Consider the following 24958-nt stretch of genomic DNA (forward strand, 5'->3'; position numbering starts at 1 on the left):
CTCTGCGCGGCGGCGGAAAAGCGGAGGAGTGGGGAGTAGTGAGGGCTTCCCCCACTCCTCGCCCGGCCTTCCCCCACTCCGCGACCGAGCAGGGGCTCTCATCGAAAAGTCTCGGAGCCTCCGGACTCTTTCTCGCGGGTAGATTCATTCGTTTATCCGGACGTTCGACCCTCCTTCGTTCGTTAGCCCGAAAACGCTAATGCAGACGCTTTCTCCACGGAAACTCGAGTACTCGTAGAGGCTCCTTTTCGCGCGCGCGCGCACGCACACAGTTCTTCAGCTAAACCGCTTATAATACCGCCATTTTGACGCTTGCGCTAAAGACTTCTCGAGGGCGGGGTGCGGGACTTGTCTTGCCGAAAACCGTGGAAAAAGTATCATCCTGGTAGAAGACCAAATGTCTGGAAAAAAAAAAAGAAAACACGGAAAAGTTCACAATTACGATTTCTTAAGTTTATCCTAATTTACTTATTTAAATTCGCTCGTGATCTCTTGATTTATTCATTCCTTCCGTTTTTAGCGAACGTACCCGCCTCGTACCCTCGCCGCAGCGTTTTCTCCTTACTGTTGATTTTGACCATTCGTACTGATTAACTAATTTATTAATACTGCGAAGAACAGTGACTCGATGTTTATTTTTGCAGCTAGGAGGAGGGGCTTGTACGCAAATAAAGAATCGCATGCCATTTTGACCATTTATATGTACCCGCGCCACGCGTGCGCACACACTAATAGCGCTCGTGCGTACATGTGGTGTAACGCTACCATGTGTATATATATCTCTCCATATATATATATACATATACGCATATGTTTATATATATATATCTGAATATTTATCTCTCTCACATTCCTCTAACCGTGTAACTTGACTCTTTTGTTTTTCACATTTTTCAGCATATGATATCGATTGACCTTTTTAGTTCTCTTACATTTGCCTGAGCACGAGGTGCGCGTGGAGGCTGCTGTCGATAACGTAGATACCTGAAAAAATGACATGAAACAATGACCACGGAATTGGGAAATTATTCTCATACTAAGTACCTTAAACACACGCATTGTCTACGCACGCCTCGTAACTTATTGTCAATGTTGTACGTAGATTTTTGGACTGACCTTTCTTTCAGCTACTTGGAATGCTACGATCACAAAATAATCCAGATAAAACGACACTTACCGTTGACCTGTAATATATATATATTTTTTTTTTTACCACACTTACTTACCGTAACAAGTGACATCCGGCGATGCGCCGCACACTTAACACTCACAAGGATATGGCATTTATATCCGTTTATATAACACACACGAGAGAAGAAAGAGTGGGGGAAGACGTGTGTGCAACCTTGGAAGGGAACGAAACGAAACGCGAAACGAAACGCGGAACGAAAATGTCCACACACGCTGAGGACGGGGACACACAGACACGCGCACACATGCAGGGAAGGTGACGGGACGGATATGCGACCTTGACGACGTCCACCTGACGAATGCCAGGCCCCGCGACCTCCACACCAGCCGCGCATGCGCGGATGCTGAAAATCGTCTGCGTCCACACGTCTGCGCAGAGACGCGAAACACACACACACACAGGACACACCATGTGCGTGCCGTCTACGCTACTGTACTCTCTGTGTACTCTTTGTACTCTCTGTACTCTCTGTACTCTCTGTACTCTCTGTACGACTCTCGACTGGAATGCTCACCGGCTATCACAGCAAATCGCGATAAGCTCGAGATATATCCGAGTGCGAGCTTTCCTCCACATTAATCCCACCCGTCTCTTTCTCTCTCTCTCTCTCTCTTCTGTGTCTTTGTTTGCCTTGTCTGTCTGTCCGTCTTTCTGTCTGCCTGTCTGTGTGTGCCGGTCGGATTATCCGACCTGTCAATCAAACTCCACTATCCGAGACCATACCTATTGTTCTCCTCTTGACTTTTTTTTTGAAAATCACTCGGCGGTTTCGGATTTCGTGGACGTCGGGTGTCTGGGGATTGTTCGCCCACGTGGTGTGTGACGGATTATTCGATCTGTTCAATGAACCATTGTTGCCATCCGCTTTTTGCGGAAATCAGTCGGTGAATTCTTGTTTTTAATTTCTCGGGAAGGAACACTCGAATTCGATTTTTGCTTTAACAATGTAGAAGACGATTATATTAATCGGATTATTCGATCTGTTCAATGAACCATTGTTGCCATCCGCTTTTTGCGGAAATCAGTCGGTGAATTCTTGTTTTTAATTTCTCGGGAAGGAACACTCGAATTCGATTTTTGCTTTAACAATGTAGAAGACGATTATATTAATCGAATTATTCGATCTGTTCAATGAACCATTGTTGCCATCCGCTTTCTTGGAAATCGGTATATTGGATTGTTCTTGAATCTCTCGGGAAGGAATACTCACATTAGATTTTCGCTTTAACAACAAAGAGAGCGTTTATATTAGTCCATATACCAAACTCAAACTGCCAAATGGATGGATCTTTCTTGAATTTATCTGGATGGAATGTTAACATTGGGTAATTATTTTAACGACCTATCGGATGAATACAAACACGTGGCACCGTAATCAAATCGTTTTTTATTTTTTCACCCGCCGGTATCACCGAAATTTAAAAATTCATCAGTCCTTTCTTATCAAAAGCTATTAAGAGGTGCCTTTTAATAAATCAAATCAGCATTCAGTTCCGTAGATATCCCGATATCTAATAGGCAGAAATATCGATATCGGAGGTCCTTAATCACCCTCGTGCCACGTGCGTGTACCGAACGACCGGTTTCTCCAGGTGTAGTACAAGTGTTTACGCCACACAGATATAGTACACATTGCGGATATAATGTCGATACTAAATGACAGGGTGTAAACGCGACCATTACACGTGTAGAAGTCAGCTACTTACTCTGCTCGATCCGAGTAACGTCTAAACACATCCAAAGAAACAACAGAGATGAATCCGTTCCAAAGGATGAGCCCTAACCTACCACAACCGTCGCTAAAAATCCCGAAATAGTTCCACCTTCAGTCCGATCAGTTTCAATCCTTAAATATGACCTCCTATAAACGTAATTAATTCCCAAAGTATAATTTTTTATTTCCTAACCTCAATCCACATCCCGAACAGCGACTGGCACACACACAGCCTTATCCACCCCCTCCACGTCTCGCCCACGTGCGTGTGTATCGTTAGCTTGGAATTCTCCGTGTGTGTCTGTTGTGTGTAAATATTGGTAAAACCGAAAGAAGCGCCGTAGAATCTTGCGAGGACCGAAAACAAGACCTCGGTTGATTGCCTGATGCTCCCTGCGTAAACTCGAGCCTCCAAGGAGGTCACTGATTACTGATAACGCACGCAAGTACTGCTTATGTTGTGTGTCTCACATCCTAACCCGTAATGCACCACTTACACCACTAATACTACAAGAGAAACCACCGAAAACGGCGCCTGCTGGTACCTTCTTAAGGCCTCTGCGCTAAAGCGAGTCCTTTAGCGACGGCGGCCGAAGCCACCGCCACCCTTTGAAACTGCAGCTCTAAACTCGATAACCAGCCGAGATATGGACTTCATTGATAAGACATTTATGACGGTCCCAGTTGACTCTAGCTCGCGTGTAACAGAAATCCAGTCGAAAGGAATCCATTGCTGGTCTGGCGGGTTTTCGCACTTCCGACATCCAGCAGTTTGATAAGCATGGCGGCGGCTTCGTGGCCCCCTACCCCTGCGACCGATCAACTCGATTGACAAATTGATCGACTTTCGAGGATCACGATCGTCGAGAGCTCGAATGTATACCCGCCGCTTTTCTTTCTTGGACCTACTTCGGTGAAGAGCCGTTCCTTTTGTAAGTCGTCTCCACCGAACCATTAGCAGCTAGTGCTTATTTGCGCCGATTATTAGCGAGGTTGCTCGTATCAGTTGGAACGGCTCTCGAAAATACGACACCTGACAACAGAGGGAGAGAAAGAGAAAGAGAGGAAGGGACGAGGAGAGGGTGAGAAAGTCCTCTGTGGTTAATTGATCGGAGGGAAAGTTGTTACGATTCCTATTGGCTTCTGTAAATGCTTAATTGGGTGATCGTCTTTGCTCGTTGCTGATTCGGTCGGTCTGCAATTGGTCTCCTTTAATTGGCCCGACGCTGGAAAAATTGTTTGGGGTAGCGCCGTGCATGAAATCTGTCAACGCAAATTCTGATGTTCATCCAAAGGGAATTGTTAATTGTTTACAATATGCGTCTGTGTCGTGGGATGCTTGCTTTTCTTTCCCTCTTCCTCTTAGCGAGTCGAAGTCGCGTTGGCACTTTCTTCAACGCGCCAAGAGAGATGCTCGGACTCTTCGAGGAAACTGTAAATCCGGTGTCATCCCCTTCTCTCTTTCTTTCTTTCTGTTTCTCTTTAGCAGCTATTTATTACCGTAGATCGAGCGTAGAATTACAGGCAGCGCTGTCTGCTCGTTATGGAAGTTTATGCAAAATTCGACACGAAACGTATCACAATGTCCTCCAGTCCTGTTCACAAACTCCATTTCCAGGTGGGCGAAGTTCGGAAAACGGTATTGCAAGTGGGATTCATTTTGATAACCAGGTCCAAAATGAGATTCGTGTAATGGCAGAGGTTACAGATCTGGCTTTTCTTTGGTCCTTTGGTCAGTGATCATTCCCTGCCTCGTCCCCCTTAATGAATCGTAATTTCTATGGGTTTAATGGGGTGAAGAAACCCCACTGATGTGCAGCCTGTGTTTCTACGCTCAAAGATCCACGAATCCACCGATCGTACTTGCCTGAGTAGAGATCTACAGGACTTGAAACCCCTACGTCCTTGTGGCAACTTTTCTGATTAGTGTCAGAGGCTGCGGCGCCAAAGAAAGATGGACCCGGAGTTCCTACCGAGTCGCTCAAAGCATCTTCGCGATACCAACCCGGGAAAACACTCTGGCAAGCCTACCCTAAACGATAAACGATCCCGACAACACCAACCCAAACCCAATCACAACCCTTCCCAGCCTCCGATCCGTCAGTCCCCAAAACCACACACGAGAAGAACTCTACGACCTCGCTGTCCCCATCAAGAAACCGCCACCACCAACAACAAAGAACCCAACGAACTCGAAACCCCCAAAAGCCTGGTACGAACCTAAACCGGGGTGAAATCTTTCTTTGCGTCGCCTCTGTACAGCGAAGAGCGACCCTAGCGCTGGTTACCACATCCTGGAGTATCCCGGTCCAGCTCCCAAACAGGGATCAGTGATAATGGGTCACCAAGCACCAGTCCAGGTGTTGATCAGCCTGTGTTAAAGGGTCCAGCTCCCAAAATAGGGACCCCTGACCATGGACTATCAGTCCAAGTACCACTAACCTCCTTTCTAAGCGTTCAGCTCCCAAAAAGAAGATCCCTAAACGAAAATCACCGGCCACGAAGCTCCAGGAAGGCCCTGATCAGCGCAAGGGTCCAGTATCCACTATGGTCGCCCAATCAGCATCCCTACCTAGACCACCTAGACCACCTAGAGTCCGCACCTCTGGAGACCACCCTACCCAAGGTCCGCCACCGACCTTAGACCTTAGACCATAGACCTATAGACCTCCCCTAGAGGGGGCGACTCGTAGGTACCTACGCATTGACCACCGCCACGACCGCCGCCATTGGCACGAGATCTCATTGCCACCCTACCCCAACCCGTTAGTGTGCCTCATTATCGATGAACAGCCCATAGATAGAGTGCCGTGCCATGCGTGTTCGCTCTTGCTGTAGGTATGTCGCGAGTTCCAACGCGGGGCGTGCAAACGCGGCGAGACGGAGTGCCGGTTCGCGCACGCCCTCGAGCCGGTGCAGGCGAACGAGGACGGCTCTGTGACGGTCTGCATGGACGCTGTCAAGGGCCGATGCAATCGGGACCCCTGCCGCTATTTCCACCCCCCTCTGCACCTACAAGCCCACATTAAGGCCGCACAATCTCGGGCTAGCATTGCGGTAATGCATTCTCTGTCTTCTCTGTCTTCTCTTCTTCTCACTGTCCGTTCTCTTCTCGTTTTTTGTTCTTTCTTTCTCCTACGTTTGTCTAACATGTGTCTCCCAACCCCTTCGTGTCCCTGGATGGCGCTCGGGACCCTGAAGAGAAGTCGATCAGAGGACCACTCGGAGATGAGCAATCGATGCACTGTTTCGGAGCTGGTGACTACGTCTTTTGTTCGGTGGACTTTACCTGGGGTAATGGATGTAGACGTTTCAATAAGTAATTGCAAGTAGACGGAATGAAACTTAAGAGATGACACGATGATGTTGGAAATATTAGGGGCTGATGATAAGGTGTCAAATTTTTCCTGGCTTTCTCTTGAACGGTAAATGACTGGCGTGTCCAGAGATTTGGCTTGGAAATCATTCTGGGTGTTTTCAAAGGTAATTTCATGATTCTTTTTCTTTACTTATCCTAAGAAATATTGACACGGGACACCACACAGTTTGGGCTGGCCATCGATTTTGTTAACACTTGTGATAGCCAACAGTGTTGCCCTGTCCAACATTTTCAATACTGCCGGCTACCTTGCCGTCAGATTTGAGACATTGTTGAATTTATCCATCAACGTTGTTACTATCCACCGCCTACGTTGTTGACGTTGCCCAACAATCTCTCCTCGACTATCGGAGCCCCGTCGAGCGTTCCTCCTAATGTCCAGCCCTCATCTCCAAGACCCGGGTCTTCTTCGTTTCTTCTATCTTCGCTATCTAATACTCTGTCCTCCTTTATCAGTTTCCTGGGTTTGCGTTTGAGGAAGCTTTCGCTGCTGCGCCGCTTTTCGCCAATCCGCGACAAAACTCGGGGCCTCTCCCTCTATCTTGGACCGCAGTAGACCGAACATTTGTTGTGCCGCCAGGAAACACTCGTACTGCGCTCGCAAGAGATGTACCTTATCAATGTACACCATCCACAAAACAGGTGATCGATCACCAGACACCGGTGATATTGGCCAAACGTTGCGCAGTGGTCAAGCTCGCGTTGACCACACCACCGATAGCTCCGACTTCTGGTCCACCAACCACGACCTGGACCAGGTCTCTTGTCACCAAAAACCACGATCGGTCGTCATCTAAGGCGACATCTAAGCTCCTAGGATGATCAATTGGATGACTCTTAGCGCCTTATCAGAGGCACCAACAGGGAACTGGGTTATCTTGAAGTCGGTTTTGGGGATCTGGTCAACGCGGGCCCATTATTTATTGTTCTCTAATCCACCCGGACCTGTTCCGGTGTTCTGTCTCAGTTTGAACCGTATCCTAGAGCCTCTTTCCTTATGATCCCCGCCCTAGTCTGTCGCTTTTGTGTTCGTCCACTCACCATTGTCCTGTTTGGCGTTTAGCCGTGACTTGTAGTGTTTTCGTAGCGAGTAGATGAAGAGCCATAAGTCTGTATTACCGTATCACCGACACCACTGTTTCTATTTCTCTCTTTCTAGCAGCCTCTATCGCAGCTACCCAACGGTGCAAATATACCTAGTTGCCACACACCACCAATCACCCGATCAGTTTCTTTGCCTTTTTTTTCACATATAGACGTCGCCACGTGCCGCGTTTTTTCCGCGGCCTCTGCGCAAGCTCCATTTCCGGGTCTCTTTCCCGATCTGATGAGACTCCTCTCTGCTGGTGTCGAAAACCTATCCGTGATTAAGGAGAGATATCTGCAATAGAATCGCGGGTTAAAATCGACACCTCGTTGCAAATGTGATTCTTCTTGTTCCGCTCTTTGGCATTTCTATTGCACTTGCATTAAAGTGATGCGAAAGTGACGTCAAGGTCTCGTTCATGAAACTTTTTCCATTTTTTTTCGTTTGGAAAATTCGTTAATAGATATTTTTATAATTTCTTGGAGAAAATTAAATTTCCCGAGCGGCAGAACCTTTCTTCTTGCCTCTATATTCACGTTCTGAAGTTTCAAACGATTTCGTGCATCAAGTTCGGAGATAAGTTTCATAAACGATTGACCCCTCGGATGTCACTTCCACGTGTAAATTTGGATCGGAGGATCCTTCGTGAAGTTTGAAATTCTAAACGCCAAGTGCACTGTTAAAGAAAAAAAAAAATGTATTTTCATTCGGTATACTCATTTGTAGACTTCCAAGTCGAGAGAGTGGCGAGGTGAGATTTGCAACGTGTTGTACATTGCTGTTTTAATTACACTGCAATTCACGGTTAGGGTATTAGAGTTAGAATTTTCCTGCAGCTGTTTGCAGGAATGTCTTTTAACGGTTTGCGATGTTTCGAGACCTTCCGGAAGAGTTTTAGACAAATAACAGTGCTTGGCGGTACCAACGTCTGCGGTTTTGGGCCCTCTAATGGCGAGTCGAGGAACTCCTTAGAAACGCGTATTTGGACCGACATTACTCTGTGTACCCGGGGACGAATCTCGCGGAAATGGAGCCGGGGCCGTCAGTTGTAAATACAATGAGATGTAGTAAATACCTCTTCACGAATGACACGAACACAACCCTGCTGACAAGCTGTGCTGCACGAACCCCAGCTACCAACCCCGCTGCTGTTTGCTGCCCCACACGAATGCTACACCAAAAGAAAAAGAGACTCTCCAGGGAGAGATACGAAATCGGATGAGATCGTGGACGACGCGGGTGAGCGATGTAAGAGGAAAAGCAGAAAACAAACGCTAGAAACCGGCGACCTGTCCTCGACTTCGACTTCCTCGCGAGGGGTTCAACCCTTTGACGATAGAGACCCTTAATCTTGGAAATCGGACTGGTCCGGACATAGAATGACATCGGACCCAACGCTTAGATATTTTATCAGGGATTTATATCCCCATTTTTACCTTAACCTGACACAAAAGTGGCGTCGAAAAGGTCCTATCAATCCCTTATCCGAGCTGGGTCCACCGAACTCTTTCAAACTTACGACGTGAACCCGGAGGCTACAGGGAAGACCCTCACGCCCGTGAAATTTCAATATTTTGTCTATTTCTTTATCGATATTTTTACAATTCTGTATGAAAAGTGAAATTTTCGGAGTGTTAAGACTTACCTTCTTGCCTCCATGTTCACGGTGTAAAGTTTGACGCGGATCGGTACACCCAGTTCGGAGGAAAGTGGAACGATTCACCCCTCAGATACCACTATCACATCCCCTTAAGGTGATATGAAAGGGTCATATGATTCTATGTATATAACACGTAAAAAGATTATTATTACGTTAGAATGTTCAACGCGTGATTATGAAAGTCCCGAGGAAGAACGCGATGCTCGTGAAATTTTATATTTAAAAAAATAATGTGATCTTGTTTCTAGTCACGTGGTGAAGTTTCTAATGATTGGGTGCACCCGGTTTGGACAAAAGTTTTATCAATATTTTCACGTTTCATGTATATAGAATGACCCTTTCATATCGCCTTAATGGCCTTTTGCGTCTGTAGAAGGGTAACACAATAAAGTGTCGTATTGATTGAAGAAATCTATTCTAATTGGCTCATGTGATGTTAAAGCTTAGTTGGCTTGAACTTTGGATGGTAAATGTAATTTCTAAACAATGGGTCATGATTGAAAGCGAAATATAGTCCGGATCAGTCAGCATCTCCAAGAAGGGCTAACGAGTCTTCTCTTTCGAAAGAGTTCGCTTAGGCTTTCCATCTTCGAAGGATTTGCATTTGGAAATCGAATCCACTATGACTGTGTCTCAATCTGTTCTCGACTGTATTTGTTAAAGATCCATGTTGAAAGATGAAAAGCTTGCCTTGATAAGTTGTGATAATCTCCCGGAACTGCAAATTGCGTCTGGCAAAATGTCTGCAAAATGTAATCGCAATAAATCATTTCAAACGTCAAAGTAATTAAGGAGAAGGAAAACCACGGTTTTATATTATTTTTTAGGGGGTGCCTTAAATTAATCTGCTAGTGAACGGAAGGACACTCTCGTTATCACTTCCCTTAACATGACCTTCCGGAAAGAAATTGGATGAATTGGTTATGTTGTATGACTTCGGGTCAATCCCAAAATTTCAAGTAGCTAGAAAAATTCAATAATTCGGTAAAACTAGTCACCCGGTTCCAATACATTCACAAGGGGTTGAGACACAGCCAGAGACCGGGTCTAATCCGCCAGGAACCCGCGGAACAGGAACAAGCAGCGACACTCTAATTTGGGGGATCCACGTCCCAAAAAAGGTGAGGTCCACATCCCATGTAAGCACGTCCTAACTGAATAATCACGTCACCAACCAACCACGTGAACTGGATCATCCGTCATCCAAAAGTTCCCCGTATCAAACCCGATCAACGTCTCATTGGTATGTGCTCGTTATCACGGGGCCCAATGGTGCTATCAAATCCTGGGGTACCATTTGGAAACATCCAGCATGTCGCCGGTGGCAACTACTCCGCCGTGACGATACCACACAATAACATCATCATTGGTGACTTTGGACTGGTCTACTGCATCAGCACGTCCTCGATGATGATGTGGCTAGGACAGAACCCTAATGTTCAATTCGTCAAATGGAAAGTCCTGAAGCGTTCCGAAGGGAACAGGTGTCGTGCCCAAGTCCCCACGTCCCTTGGCAGGAAAAATACCTCAAAATTCATAATCATTCGGCACCAACTAGAGTATCGTCGATGCCAATTCCTGCCCCGTGACGATAACTCATGATAAGAACCTCACCGATGATTTCGACTGGTCCACCACACCTGCATGTCCCCGATGATGATGTGGCTAGGACAGGACCCTAATGTCCAAATGGTCAAATCGAAAGTCCTGAAGCGTTCCGAAGGGAACAGATCATCACGTCCCTTGGCAGGAAGAACACCTAAAAATTCATGATCATTCGGCACGAACTAGAGCATCGTCGATGCCACTTCCTGCCCCGTGATGATAACTCATGATAAGAACCTCACCGGTGATTTCGACTGGTCCACCACACCTGCATGTCCCTGATGATGATGTGGCTAGGACAGAACCCTAATGTCCAAATGGTCAAATCGAAAGTCCTGAAGCGTTCCGAAGGGAACAGATCACCACGTCCCTTGGCAGGAAGAACACCTAAAAATTAACGATCATTCGAGACCAACTAGAGTGTCGTCGATGCCAATTCCTGTTCCGTGCCGATAGCTCGTGATAAGAACCTCACCGGTGATTTCGACTGGTCCACCACACCTGTATGTCCCCGATGATGACGTGGCTAGGACGGAACCCTGATATCCAACTGGTCAAATCGAAAGTCCTGAAGCGTTCTGGAGGGAACAGGTGTCGTGCTCGAGTTCTCACGTCCGTGGCAAGATAAGGACCTCTAAATTCTTATCGCGGTTCCTGGACTGAAAGGGGGGCCGGAGACACTCCACTCTCTCGATATTGCACTCGACATACACGAGTCGGCTCGGGGTCGACCAATCACCGTCTCGGGTGAGAGAAAAGAGATTTTCAGCGACTCACCAACCCGAAGACCACATCGCGGACCCGGATCCGAGGGAAGAGAGATCTCATGCTGGGATTGCGGCAGACCAGCTTGTTGGCAGGGAAGTCTCATTCTCTTCAAGTGGCAGGTCTCAATTACCGAAGGGTGCACGTGCGCTTGTTTCCTGACTCGAGTTTCCGAGTTCCATCGAGGACTCTTCAGGGAAAGTGGAGTAGAGTCCTTGGAACGTTTACCGGAGGTGGTCCTATGCTCCTCCTGCAGGGGAACTTAATCAAAGCTTTCGAACAGATTAAAAATCATTAATGACTCAATTTTTATCCTGGCTTCTGGGAATTGAAAATCTGCAGTTTTTGTCACCGCAGTGTCAATAATGCTATTGTTACACCGTTGTGTTTTAATGTACCAAGTTTCCGAGCTCCGTCGAGGACTCTTCAGGGAAAGTGGTCTACGAACACAGATCCAAAATTGTTGATGGTTAAATTCTGGAAATTGCATTTTAACCCTGTTTAGTGAAAAATGGGATTACGTTGTTACTTGGGTAACCGTAGAATTTTTCCATTGGCTATTTCTAATTGGAATACTGGATTAAAATTTATTGTCATCCTAGATGCAAGGGACGTTTAATTTAGGCACGCGAGTCAACATCCAAAGATCACGACTGACGTTTTTATCGGCAATTCTGGTGATACGAAATCCAGGAAGATTTGATATTTGATTTAATAGCGAGGAGGAATATTCGTTGAATATGAGACCTCTCAGACCATTATTTCAAATCGAAATCCATTCTGAAAATGGACGCATCTTCCAAAGTGCTCGACAACTTAATCGCCGAAGTCGGATTTATGGAAATAAATCGTTAAAGGAATTATATCTCACTTATCATTAGATCTAATACATGTCTTAGTGCAGCAAAAATCCAGTTACCATTTTTAAACATCAGCATTATCCTCCATCAATTCATTGATTCCCGAGTCTCAGGAAAAATCGAGGAATCCGTTTAAAAGAAATCCAATTTCCGAGGAATCTCCTTACCCAGGTTTCCGGCGCAGGTTTGGAAACCAGGTGGAAAGCTCCGAAATAAAGAAGTTGCACTCTTCGGCATTGTCACCCCATTCTTGGATGTTTGTCACGTGTGCATCCGGAAATACTCGCGCGCGAAACACACCCCGAAGTGTCTACACAACCGACAAGTACACAAAAACTGAATTGACAAAGAGGAAGAGACAAGAAAAAAAAGAAAGAGAAATACCCACACCACACATCCCACACCATCCAGAAACGCCACACAGCAAACACACGACTGCTGCACATCGATGTGTCTCTCGAGCACCGACCTCCGATCGGAAACGTGCCTAACGTTTGCTTCGTCAATTTCAGAGATCACCGGCATCATCAAGGGCCCGGAGGAGGATCATCTTAATTTCGATGATACAACCTTTCTTTTCGGTTCTTTCACTACTTTGGATTTTCTCCTCCCCATCAATAGTCCCCAAGCCCCGAATCGCCCCATACGTTGCCCTCTAGCGCAAGACCAAAATGCCGTGCCCCAGGAAGCGAAGGAAGACGTAAGGACGCCGAGAACGCCGCTAATTAACCTCTGAAACCATTGATACACTAGGAAGTAAAGGTCTAACCATATATCGATCTCGCAGCATCCACTCGGTTCCCCGGAGAGGTTTCCGAGCGACGTTCCATCGTCATCGAGTCCCAGAAAAATCGAAAATTCCGTGCAAAGAGACATTCCAGGGAGATTTTCAGATGGCTGAGCCGTCGACACCCTGCACGGTAATGAGCAAACCCGAAGTAGCGAGCAATCGGCGATAAAGAGTCGAGTCATTAAGGGCGTTGCCACCTAGAAGAGCAAAAGTCCAGATAGAGAAAGGGGCGAGATGCAAAAGCGCACCTCACGTGTATATCTACATTTGCCAACCCTATATATATATGTATACATATACCTTGATAGATCTATATTACATACATATATCCATGAGTAAAGCATAGATACGAAGAATACTTGTATACCTGTTGCGACTGTCTGCCTAGCCTCAACTGGTCTTTTTTTCTTTTTTTTGATTTTGATCTTGCCCTCTCGCTGGCGATGCTTCATGCTTGCTGAAAACCTCTTCGTGCGCTTCGCTACCTGCCAAATTAACGCCTGCCGGTTTGCCGACGAATGCCCGAAAACGAACCGTCCAAATGTACTCTACCCACACGCCGTGCACGACCTGACCGATGCAATCGACCCGACTCGATCTCGACCTGGATGGACCCATCGATGACTCCACCTCCTGGGGACCCACCTGGCGGTTTACACCTTGGTACTCACCGAACCGAAAAACGGTACGAATCGCTATGCAGACGGCCACCATGCCGACCACCATGACCGCCATGACCGGCGGCGTCTCTGGAGTGCCGGCCACCGCAGTGCCCGGAGGACTTCAGTCAGCCAATATGGCGAGCATCGAGCTCGGCAAGAAGCGGATGCGCGACTCCAATGACGATCTGCTAATGGTACCACGGCTTATGCATGAAGTACACTTGAATTCTATTCTCATGTTTTTTTTTGTTCTTTTTCTTTGTCTTTCTTTCCATCGGGATGGTCCACGGAAGCTGGCCTGGCTGTAGGAACCCCCTCGTTGTCCACGTACACGGATGGCACGTTAAGCCGACGCGATAGTTGCCTCAAAGAGTTTTCATTGATTTTCATTCTTTCTCCAAGTTTCAAACTTCAATGTACGGCCAGCTTTCCAATCCCGCGTAGTCGTACCTTTAAGTTACGAATATAGTTACTTGCGATTGTGAATACACTGCCGAGCGCGCTTAGAAGCTCTAGCTCCTACTTTTCGTTTCTAACAAACCACTTTCCCCAGCTATCCAGTCCAGTCCATCCACCGAATTCTCTCAGTCCAGTGTGGACAAATTGCAAGGCCTCCACATCCCGGATGCACGCCCGTTGACGGAAAGCCAAGAGTTGAAAAACCGAGAGAGGACTTCTAAAGCCAATCCAAGATGGCCGGCGCCCCTCGAGCGTGCATCCCGAGTGTTGTGCACATCTTCTGCAACTTTCGACCCCATCACCGTGCGCACCTTCCTCCGTCGGCTTGAACCCTCCTCGATAAGAATGATCTCATGATCTCTGTTACTGTATACTCTCCGCTTCTTCACTGTTGTCCAGACACCCTGCTCCATTGCGATGTGGTTCGTTCCCGGAGCTTACGCCTCGTAATGTATTTATAGATCGCTTACACGAGATTCCTTGCCCTATCTTCAGCCACGGATCCTACTGTGGGGAAGAGCCCGACACTATTCAGGCCCCAGGTCTCTAGATGAAGGAAAACGAGACGTGGACATGGCTGAGGATTGCGAGCGAGTTACCCTCGACTTCCCTCGGCAATCCCTCGGGCCGAAAATCCAAATCCACGCTCGACTGGACGGTTCTTTTCGACTCCGTCCCGGCGAATCCGAGCCCGCCAAGTTGCTCCCGTGTTGCACCTAATCATGAACCGAAAATAGGAATCAGTTAGACACCCCTGAAATCGAATACACTGCTGGTGCGCCTCCATTACCGAGGGCGATACTCTTCAAACACCTCCCCATTACCTGATCCGGTGTTGGTGGATCGTCCGGCGTCCACCGGAGGAGCCAGGGATGCTATAGTTGAAAAACCACATCATTGTTGCCGCCCCAGAGAAACAAGGGGACACTCGTTCGATATATCTTCATTGTTTGCTCCGGTTGCGGTGGACTTAATGGTCTACACCGTGGGGTGGGCACAGGAACGCATTATCTGTTCTTTGACGATCAAATCTTGGTGTCAGGTGTCAGGATCGGCAACAGTGGTGTGTTCGATGAGCAGGCCCTAGCCCACAGATTAAGTCCCCCGATCCCATCATCAGTTCATCCAATATACGTTTAGTTGAGCTCTCGGAAGGTCCCATCATCATCAGTTCATCCGATATACGTTTAGTTGAGCTCTCGGAAGGCCCCATCATCATCAGTTCATCCGATATACGTTTACTAGAGCTCTCGGAAGGTCCCATCACCAGCACTTTATTTCTAACTAGCACCGGGATTTCCGAACCCTTCTCCGCGCCATTTGCCAAGACTCCACTCCACCATGCACTCGTCTTAAGACCCGAGCCCCACAACACAATGCATCCGCCTTGAATCTCAACCCCACGACGCAGGGCATTCGTCCCAAGACACAAATTGAAGACACCCATCTCCAAGTCGAGGTTCCCTAGGCTCCGAATCCGGGATCCTGGGCCCCGAGCCAAGATGTGGCGTCTGTCTTGACCCAGGTCACGGGAGCAACTTTGCAGGGTCTGGACTCTAATCACCGTACTCTTATCTCACGTTCCCGGCATCACCTAAGACCGGGGGACGCGATTCGACTACGGATTTAGAGCCGTGTAAGTCCGAGCTTGCGCCGATGATGCATGTTGTGCTTAAAAGCGACCCCGAGGTGATGGTGCCCGTCGTCATCATCCCCTCGTCAGAGCCGCGGACGATGACCGCGTATCCGGCGATTGGGTCCGAGTCCGGTCTCGATGATCGCCGACAGAGTCCAACACCTCGGACCACCGATTCGTCGACCTGGGTGGACGTCACGACCAAAAGCCTCGCTACGACGCAGCACTAAGTAGAGCGCTTACGTTTTACCGTACTACTTGATCGTGCACTCGCCATCGTTTCTTTTTCCTCAGCCGAAGTTCGCCGCCACCTCTCTTGTGTGTCTTTTTCAGTCCTCTCACCACGCAGTGGATCGGCTTTCGGCGTTTCCGGGCACGACCTCGAACCGAGGAATCATCCTCTATCAGGCAATAGGCACAATCAGTCTGTTTTGTTGATGACAGTGATGGATCCTCACCTGGGTCCAGATTCTGGTCCATCAGCCACCGAATCCAATATCAGCTTCGAACCAATAGATGCAAACTGGTCTCGGCTTTTGGCACTATCCAAATGTTTAAGCAAGACCCAATTTGTGTCCTGAGGGAAACAAAATGGAGGCTGACACATGCTGGCGTCCCATGAGCACGTGTCCTGGAAACGATGATCAGACGGTGACCTAAACGAAGCTCGAAGGTGGCTTACTAAGATTTTCGGTAAAGTCTATCTCTGATCGAAATTTATGATTTTTTTATAATACAATAAGAAGTCACTTTCGAGCAACTTTAAAGAACCCCGTGATTGATAATTGTCGCTGCTAATAGTTAAACTTTTGGGAAGAAGTCTCTTTGTTAGATGGGACTCCAGCATTAAATGTCGGTCACCAAAGTCGCTACTTTTCGTGCCTCCTCGGAAGGATTAAGAAATTTGTCCTGGGACTTTTAGGAAATAGAATCCACCGAGTTTTACCCAACTCGAGGTTCCGATTGGTCGTGCCCGATGGCGAGCCTTTTCTTTGCAACTGGTGGGTTCCCTCTCGTCTTCTGTTTCTCCCTAATTTGATTAATGTCGCGACAATGAGGCTCTTTTTGCGCTGCCCGACATTCTAAGTCGCGGATCTTGCTGGAGCAAGTCCTTCGCTTCCGCCTCCTTCGTGGCCTTCGACCATTTGTGCTGATCGAGAACTGAATCGACTTCAAAAAATATGTACATCGACGGTAAGATTACCTTATGCTTGCAAGAAAAGCCGATAAAGTTCTCGACAGTTGCAGTCGGTCCACGTTTGTCTTGCCGGCCTCGGCTTTTTCGAGCTTCCGCATCTCCAAAGCTGCTTCCGAAAATGAGGAATCGCGTGGATTCCTCTCCCCGCGACAGTCCCGAAAATTTTGCTTTCTTCGAGTATCTCTTTAACCTCTCTTAGCATTGGTACACGTAATCGTCTCTTCCGCTTCTTTTGTTCCGTCCGCACTCGACATTTTTCGTTCTCTTCTCGCTTCGGCCCAGGATCGGCGCTCGATCTTGCTTGAAACGATCCTTCAGAGATCGACTCTCGCTGCCTTTCTTTATTGCGCCTCTATCTCTCTCTCTTTCTCTCTCTCTCTATCTCTCCCTCTTTCTCTCTTTTCCACAACTTCGCATTTCTCTTTTACGTTTCCCTTGATGCTAGGCGCGGAAATCAAGCCTCGGGATTGTTTCTTTGGAACCAGGCCACAAGGAAGACGGATGCTTTCCAAAAACGCGGAGATCTGAACTTCATCGTGAAACTGGTGGCACCACGACTATCGATCACGAACAGGAACCAGCAGTTCTTAAAAAAAGAAAGGAACCACCAGCACGTCCCCTAAACCCGCACCAATCTACCATGTTGATCAGGACTGCCCTAACCGCACCTTCCCCAACAACAGAACCAGAATTTCCGCGTTAACGACGCGTTCGATAAGAAAGTACTTCCAACAAAAGTTGTTCGGCTTGTCATTCCGAGCAACTTTGGTGGGAAACATTTTTCTCCTACATGCATCGTTGCGGCGTGAAAATGGATATTGTCGGGAAGATGTGGTTAGAGCGTTTACGCGGCAGGAACGAGACGTGACGTCTACGAGTGGTTGCGTTGCTAATTTCTGGATGATCTCGATGACTTCCGGTCGCTTTTGGAAAACCTCTTGTTCCAGGCGTGGGAGGGAAGGGGGGTTGCAAAATATCGCCGATGAACCACTTCTGGCGCGCAAACAGCTCCAACTTCGCGGGGGGTGCAAAGCCACCCCCGGAGCGATCGGTGCTCGGTTTTGGAACCCAAGAGGAGCGAATCGCTTATTGGACCTAAATCCACTCGCATTTCGAGTATGGTTGGTTTTTCTGACATAGCTCCCCACGTAGAGAAGTTTTCCAGTTGTCCAGCAATGAAACGTCGTCGTACGTGGGAACGTCGCTGCAAGCTGCGTCATCGGCACAACTTTTTTAACGAGACCATCCCCCAGTCGGACCCCCCAAAACCACCTACTTCCGGTCTCCTCTCGCCCCCGGAACCGAATGAACGAACCGGAAACGGAATATAGCGCGAACCCCTCGCTGGCCTTCTCGAAGCGAGTTGAAACCTATCCTGTCTTTGTTGCAGATGGACATGAAGTCTATCGGGTCGTTCTACTACGAGAACTTTGTAAGTGCAGACAAATCCAGAACTTCATACTTTTCTCCCAAATCCGCGGTTTCGACATGCCGACCCCACGATGACGATGACTGAAGCCCGGATTGACCTCTCTTTTTGTACAGCAAGCCATTGATAGCGATCACTATGCCGCACATCTCCTTAAAGATGATGACTCTAGATCGGGTCCTTTTTTTTCTTTTGTGGCAAGTCATTTGTAGCAATCACTTCCACGCGCCAACTTTGAACTGCGAACGTCTTTGATGACTCAGGACCAGATTGATCCTTTTTTTTTTATCAATTTTGGAAATTCTGCTTCATTGTAAGGTAGACGCAGGTTCCCCAGCCTAACTTCCGTGATCTTGATTCCATTGATCGATGCGTGGAAATAACAGAGTACTAAGAGTAGGCACTGATGACCGACGTAAATGCATGACGGAACCCAGAAAAGTTCTTAAGGTGATATGAGAGCTGATCCGGAGCAAAGAAGCTCGAGACGGAAGAACTGGATTAAGGGGCTATACTACTATAAATGTCGAAAAAATGACACATCTTTGACTACTTTTTCGGCGTTCACAGTGGTATAGCCCCTTAGATTGGAGTCAGGAGGATCTTCCGACAAGCTCATTGACTAATATATCTTTGCGCTTGTTTTCAGGCATTCCCGGGAATGGTACCGTACAAACGGCCTGCCGGCGACAAGTCGGGCATGCCGGTCTACCAGCCCACCGGTGCGACGACCTATCAGCAGTTAATGCAGCTGCAACAGCCCTTCGTGCCTGTGTCATGTGAGTACCCTGGAACACCCCCGCTTCCCCAGACCTCTAACCAATCGGTCGTGCCCCCGCAAAACTCGATTCAGTCTCAAGGAGCCGCTGCAGCAGCAGCAGCCGCAGCAGCAGTAGCCGCAGCAGCCGCCGAGGCGAACGGCCACGGGGTCCTCCTGGACCCCAACAATCCGCCTCCACCACCTCCGACAGGTGGTGAGAAGCAAGCCTCGAACCATGAAACCGAGAACGCCCACGCCTCCCCTGAATTGAACCACACCTCCTCCCCCCAACAAGTCAGTCAGCTGACTCTTCAGGCGCCGCCATCCATGAGTCCCATGACTTCCATGGCAAATCTGACCTCGGTTGGCTCCTCGATGAGTCCGGTGGTCATGACCTCCATGGCCAACTACACCATGGCCAACATGGCCAACCTGAACGTCCTCAGCGCCCTCGGTATGGCCCCCAACCTCTCGGTAGACCCCGCCGCCCTGGCCAAAGAGGTTGCCCAGAAGAACTACGCCAAAGCCATCAAGCTGTCCCAGGCCTCCCAGGCTTCCTATAGCCTCAACCATCTCTCTGCGTTGAACTACACCGGGGTGGCCCTGAACAAGCAAGCTTTGGGGGTAAACCATCAGCACGCTGCCGCGGCGTCCTTGCCAGGCTTCGCCACTCCCAGGCCCGTCCTTACCGGCCTTACTGGACTTCATGGGTCCCTTGCGTCTCCACTTCCATCTGGCATCTTGGCCTACCCCAGGCCTCCTAGTGCCGCCACGCCTATCAACCCCTATTCTCTGGTCAGACCGCAGCTTCTGCCCTCTCACTACATGCAGACGTCCATTCCTGGGGTACACACTGCGGCCAGTCCTTATATGCAGACTCCTTATGGGATGCTGCCTGCTGGGGTAGCCGGGGTTGCTGGTCATGGGGTCGCTACTGGCGTCCCCACAGTTCCTCAGCTCCAGACTGGCAATCCGGCCACGATAGCTGCTCAACCTCAGGTAGCCATTCCTGTCAGCAGCGGCGTTGTCATGCAGCCCTACAAGAAAATGAAGACTACGTAAATCGATCACCGGTCTAATGTCGAAGGGGTCGAGGGTGATGGGTCTCTGGCGTCGCTCCTTTGGGAGCTGGATCTAGATCAGTCATGATTTCATCCTGGATCAGTTGATCTCTACATCTGGGTATCTGCACCCTGAGGATGTTAACCAGCATCTTCTGGTCGGAACTCTTGGATTGATGGTTCTGTGGTCCTTAACCACCGAGTTGTGTGGTATTTGGACACCAATCCTCATGATCGATGTCCTTGGGAACTTTGTACTCGGTTTTTGGACCTTGAATGTTGTCTATCTTCCTGTTAGGTTTTGTTCTTAGGCGCGACCCTAGGTCGGTTCTTTTTCTTTTTTTCGTTGGTTGTCATTGTTATCGTTTCAGACGTTCTCCTAGTCCGGGAAATGGGGTCCCTTTTGAATGTTAGATTTCTTTTAAGTTACGTTGGTGTTTCGGCGGAAATGTGATGTTTCGAGTAGGTCTATCATGTTTTTCCGTAAGCGTGGCTGGGAAAATTCCGGATCCAAGAATTCTGATCATAAGATCCTCGTCCTGACATCCAATGTCGACGTTGGTTCCTGGCTTCCTCGAGGAAGACGCACCTTGGAGACCCGTTGGAGTCCCAATGAGATCCTATCGACAATCGGTCCAGCGCTTCGACGCTGACCAAACACAAAAGTTCCGAACATAGTTTCATTTTCTAGTCAGTCATTGTCGGTGAACAGTGCCTTATTGTCCCGATCCCCATCGTATCGTTTGGAGAGCCTCGCTTCTGCGAGGCCAACCTCGGCATTTGCTTCTCCTGCTCTTGTTCTTCTTGACGACCTCCCTGAAGAGGAGCCAGCTTCGCGTCGATCAGCAACATCGGCGGAACAGTTTCGCTCCCTTAAGGGGATGTGAAAGTGCCATCCGAAAGATCAATCGTGCGTGATACTTTTCTCCGTACTGGATGCACCGAACCGTTTCAAACTTTACAACATGAACATGGAGGGTACAAGGAAGGTCTTGACACTAATGAAATTTAATTTTTTATCAAAAATTTTAAAATTATAAACAGATGTTCAAAAGATTGAAATTTTATGGGTGGTCAGGACCTTCCTTGTAACCTCCATATTCACATTGTCAAGTGTAAAACGATTCGGTACACCCTGTCCGGAAATTCGTTCCATCAGCGAGACCTCTTCGACGCCACTTTAACATCACCTTAAGGTCTTCAGGGCGTGCGATGATCCGTACTGATACCTAGGCAAATTGGAAGACGGATGGCGACTTTCGAGAAAGTTTTAGCAAAAGTGGAAAATATTTTACCGCGGCAAGGACTGGGAGAGGTCGGGGTCTTCTAAAGGCACCCGATGATCAATTCGTCAGACGTCCGCCATCTTGGAATCGGAGGCTCTTCGATGTTCTTCCCTCTCCCGGTGACGAAGTCGCTTTTAGATACGTGTTGCCTTGTTTCCTTTTTATATTTTATGTATTTCTTGTTTTCGTTCAGGGAGGAGCTCCCTGACGTAGCAATGTAGGGTAGGTTAGGTTACCTAGTTCTCCTAGATACCTCGTAGACGCACCTTGCCCAGCGCCGAGACTGGAAATCCAATTTCCACGGCGCAACGAATGTCTGGGGTCCTAACCTATAAATTTTAGTAACCACGCACTTCGTGGTGCCTTCTCCGATTCGTTGCTCACCCAGTATGGGTTCCACTTCGGTCCTATTTACTGCATCCCGAGAACACCGGCGATCCTTTTCCTTTCCCAGGTTCAATTCGGGGACGAGTCGCGCGCGGCGGACTCGGCTCGTCGCGCGGGAATTTCTAATGTTTTTGCGCACCTACGGATTTTACCGAAGACTCGGCGGTAACTTTACTAGAATGCGGACGCAAAGGAAACCGAACGAAAGAAGGAGAGCTGTAGGAATAATGATACACACACGGACATGCAAATGCATTTATGCGAAACGAGACACGGTGGAAACGGCGAGACGTCCGATCGTTTCCCGCTCGATCCCGAACCAGTAGCGGCATTCTGTACCGTTTTATCGAAGAGATATCAAGATAATTAACGTTCGACATAGAGTTTTCCGTGAGATTTCCCGTTTCCTAGGCCGTCCGCGCATTCTCGGCGTCAAAGAACCTCGAAAACGTCAATGGAACGCCACTAGACGCGCGGGCAACATGGCGGCCATCCGCTAGACGGCGGTCCTCCACCTCGAGATTTCGATTATCGAAAACTCGGAAACTAACAGTGCTAGTGACTTCCTCCTGGGCTCAAATTGTGCAGATTAAGTGATAAGACGTAAATATCCGCAAAGGAGCCTCTTAAATTACCGAGAAACGCCGTCTGCTGCGGATCTCTGGGCTGGATCTTGCCGTAATCCTGGACAAGGTCCGCTGCAGATGGCAGCAGTAGATCTTATTGTAATCTTGGACAAGATTTATCAATGCGCGTCTAGAGATGGTATCTTATCCGAGATTTATGACCGGGCGAGGAGTCCCGCTTGTAGTGATATTCCGGCGGATACGTCCGCGCTCCTAGGATTGTTCACTCGGGGCTTTATTGCACGCCCTTAGAATATCGGCCATATAGGTTATTTATATTGATAAGCTCGATAAAACGGTACACAAAGTCACGGCGCTGATCTCACGTGGAAGGCGCGAGCATAAATTGACACGCGCGTACTTTGTCACGCACTCCGCACAACGGGAAGCAAACCAGCCGACCGAAATACGCAGACACATACGCAGATATAGTTTTAGGTTAAGCAACCCTACCGAGTCGATACGCATAATTTTAGAACGGACTTAGGTTAATCTACCGAAATCAGGGGAGTCCAACGAGTCGGGTAAATAGTCGTCCGCTCGTCGATGCGCTCGTGTCTCCGACCGACTATATAGATATATACATATATACATATATATATATATACATACACACCCGCCAGTGATTTGAATACACCTCTCGAATCGGCATACGCATACGATACAATAATATATATTAATATAAATATACATATACATATATAAATACAGCCCGTATGTACGTGTATATACTTTTCTTTACACAACGGAGTGATCTGAGAGAGAATATATACGTTTATATATACATATATCGACTTCCGCGCCCACCGCGGAAGTACGGAAAGCTCGTCAAAGATGGCGCGAACGTCGCGCGCGGTGTTGCCGGATGGAGGACGCCTTCTTGCACTTTGACTAATTCCTGGATGCTTCCTCGGATCCGGCAACGCCGACCGAGTGCGGCTCCGTACTCGTAACCATGGTTAGGTTTTAGGTTAGGTGTTGTACGACGGCCGACGAGGAAGAGTCGGGCTCGAACAATGGCGCTTTGTCGCGAAACCACGTCCAGGATTATTCTCTTCTCCGGTGGAATTTCTATACCGCTTGGATTGATCTATTTTTACTATCGAAGTACCTAGTTAACGTGGAAAAGGATTAATTGTTTGGGCTGTTTTATGCCTGTGGACTAGGAGTAGATCTTTTTTCCTCATGGATTCCTGTTTTGTAGTAGAATTACGGTGGGGTCGAGTGAGAGCCACTGCGACCACGCCCCCATATCCCCACTCTCGCTGCCGAGAGCCAATGACGACGCAGATATGTAAGAGTGGTGGGGATACCCTGGTGAGGACGCACTGCCTCTCAACTATGGACTTAAATTCACGTGTAATCGAGTGAATAAATAAATTAATTAATGATATAGAATGGTGAAAAGGTTTAAAATCATGGACTCTAGAGATATTTCCTTTAAGTATTGGGGGAGGGAATGTAATCATTTCAAATGTTATGATAAAATGGATCTCGGAGGTGCTCGACTCACTTTGTCGGGCAGTGTTTTTTCGGGTTTTAGAGATGGTGGAATTCTGGGGATATGGGGAACGATCGAGAATCTTTTATTGCCGAATTTCCGGAGCGCCTTTGTTCCTCCCTGACTCTTCGGACACGAGCGAGACCGAAGGCGACTCTTTTAAGGAATTCAGGGCCGAAACGCACAAAATGGCGACGCCTTGACGAAGAACCTCTTCGGAGGGTCCAACTCGGAGGCAGTCTTCCAGTATGGAAAAGGGTTGGAGAGAGAGTCAAATAGATAGTAGAGTTATTTTTTATCAGCGGGATTTTTATCGGGCCCTTGTCAGGGTTTCGAGTCGTTTTCGGTCTCACCCGGAAAACGTACGAGAGTCGTCCATTGTGATAGCACGTAGTATGTATACCGATAATGCCCTATGTACACACCCACACGCGCGCTCTCTCTTTCTCTCCAGTGAGGCCTAATGCCATGCAACCTAACCTAACTCTCGGTGTACTCCACGCGAAAAAATGAGACCCACACTAATAAAAAATCTATGTAAATTTACCATACACTTTTTACACACTTCGTAATTTAAGTCTCACATAGAAAAACGGAAGAATTAGAAAATGAGACAATGTATAAATACACCTAACATTGTGTATTTACCGTATTCCTGAATTTCTTCTTGAATTTAATTTAACGTCACATTATCATATTCTATAATTTATCTCAGATGCTCAATGTGATATTACAGTGAGAATGTAATTTCACTGTAATTTAACGTCGCATCGAAATACCCAATTATCGGTTATGCAAATTAACGTGGGCATTTTTATCAGTGTTGGTCCGATAGTTCTAAACTAGCGGTAGAAAATCCTGGTCGAAGACTAAGGAAAGACAAAAGGAAGATATGTTAAGA

General features: G+C 47.9%; 1 protein-coding gene across 6 annotated transcripts in view; it reads left to right on the forward strand.

The window, feature by feature from the left end:
- Positions 1-21194, forward strand: part of LOC105694863 — a 246339-nt gene extending 225145 nt beyond the window's left edge. For 3 of the 6 annotated variants that reach the window (XM_012415957.1, XM_012415983.1, XM_012415966.1), the window contains 3 exons: positions 5745-5963; positions 18398-18439; positions 19086-21194. In XM_012415957.1, the coding sequence (XP_012271380.1) occupies positions 5745-5963; positions 18398-18439; positions 19086-20258 (1434 nt within the window). In that variant the 3' untranslated portion in view covers positions 20259-21194. Of the gene's footprint in view, positions 1-5744; positions 5964-13755; positions 13909-18397; positions 18440-19085 lie in introns of all 6 variants that reach the window. The other 3 variants (XM_012415994.1, XM_012416004.1, XM_012415974.1) reach the window with 2 other exon arrangements.
- The last annotated feature ends 3764 nt before the right edge of the window (positions 21195-24958 follow it).

This window comes from Orussus abietinus, unplaced genomic scaffold (genome assembly GCF_000612105.2).
Source record: "Orussus abietinus isolate OABI.00-Male unplaced genomic scaffold, Oabi_2.0 scaffold69, whole genome shotgun sequence".
Taxonomy (NCBI): Eukaryota; Metazoa; Arthropoda; class Insecta; order Hymenoptera; family Orussidae; genus Orussus; species Orussus abietinus.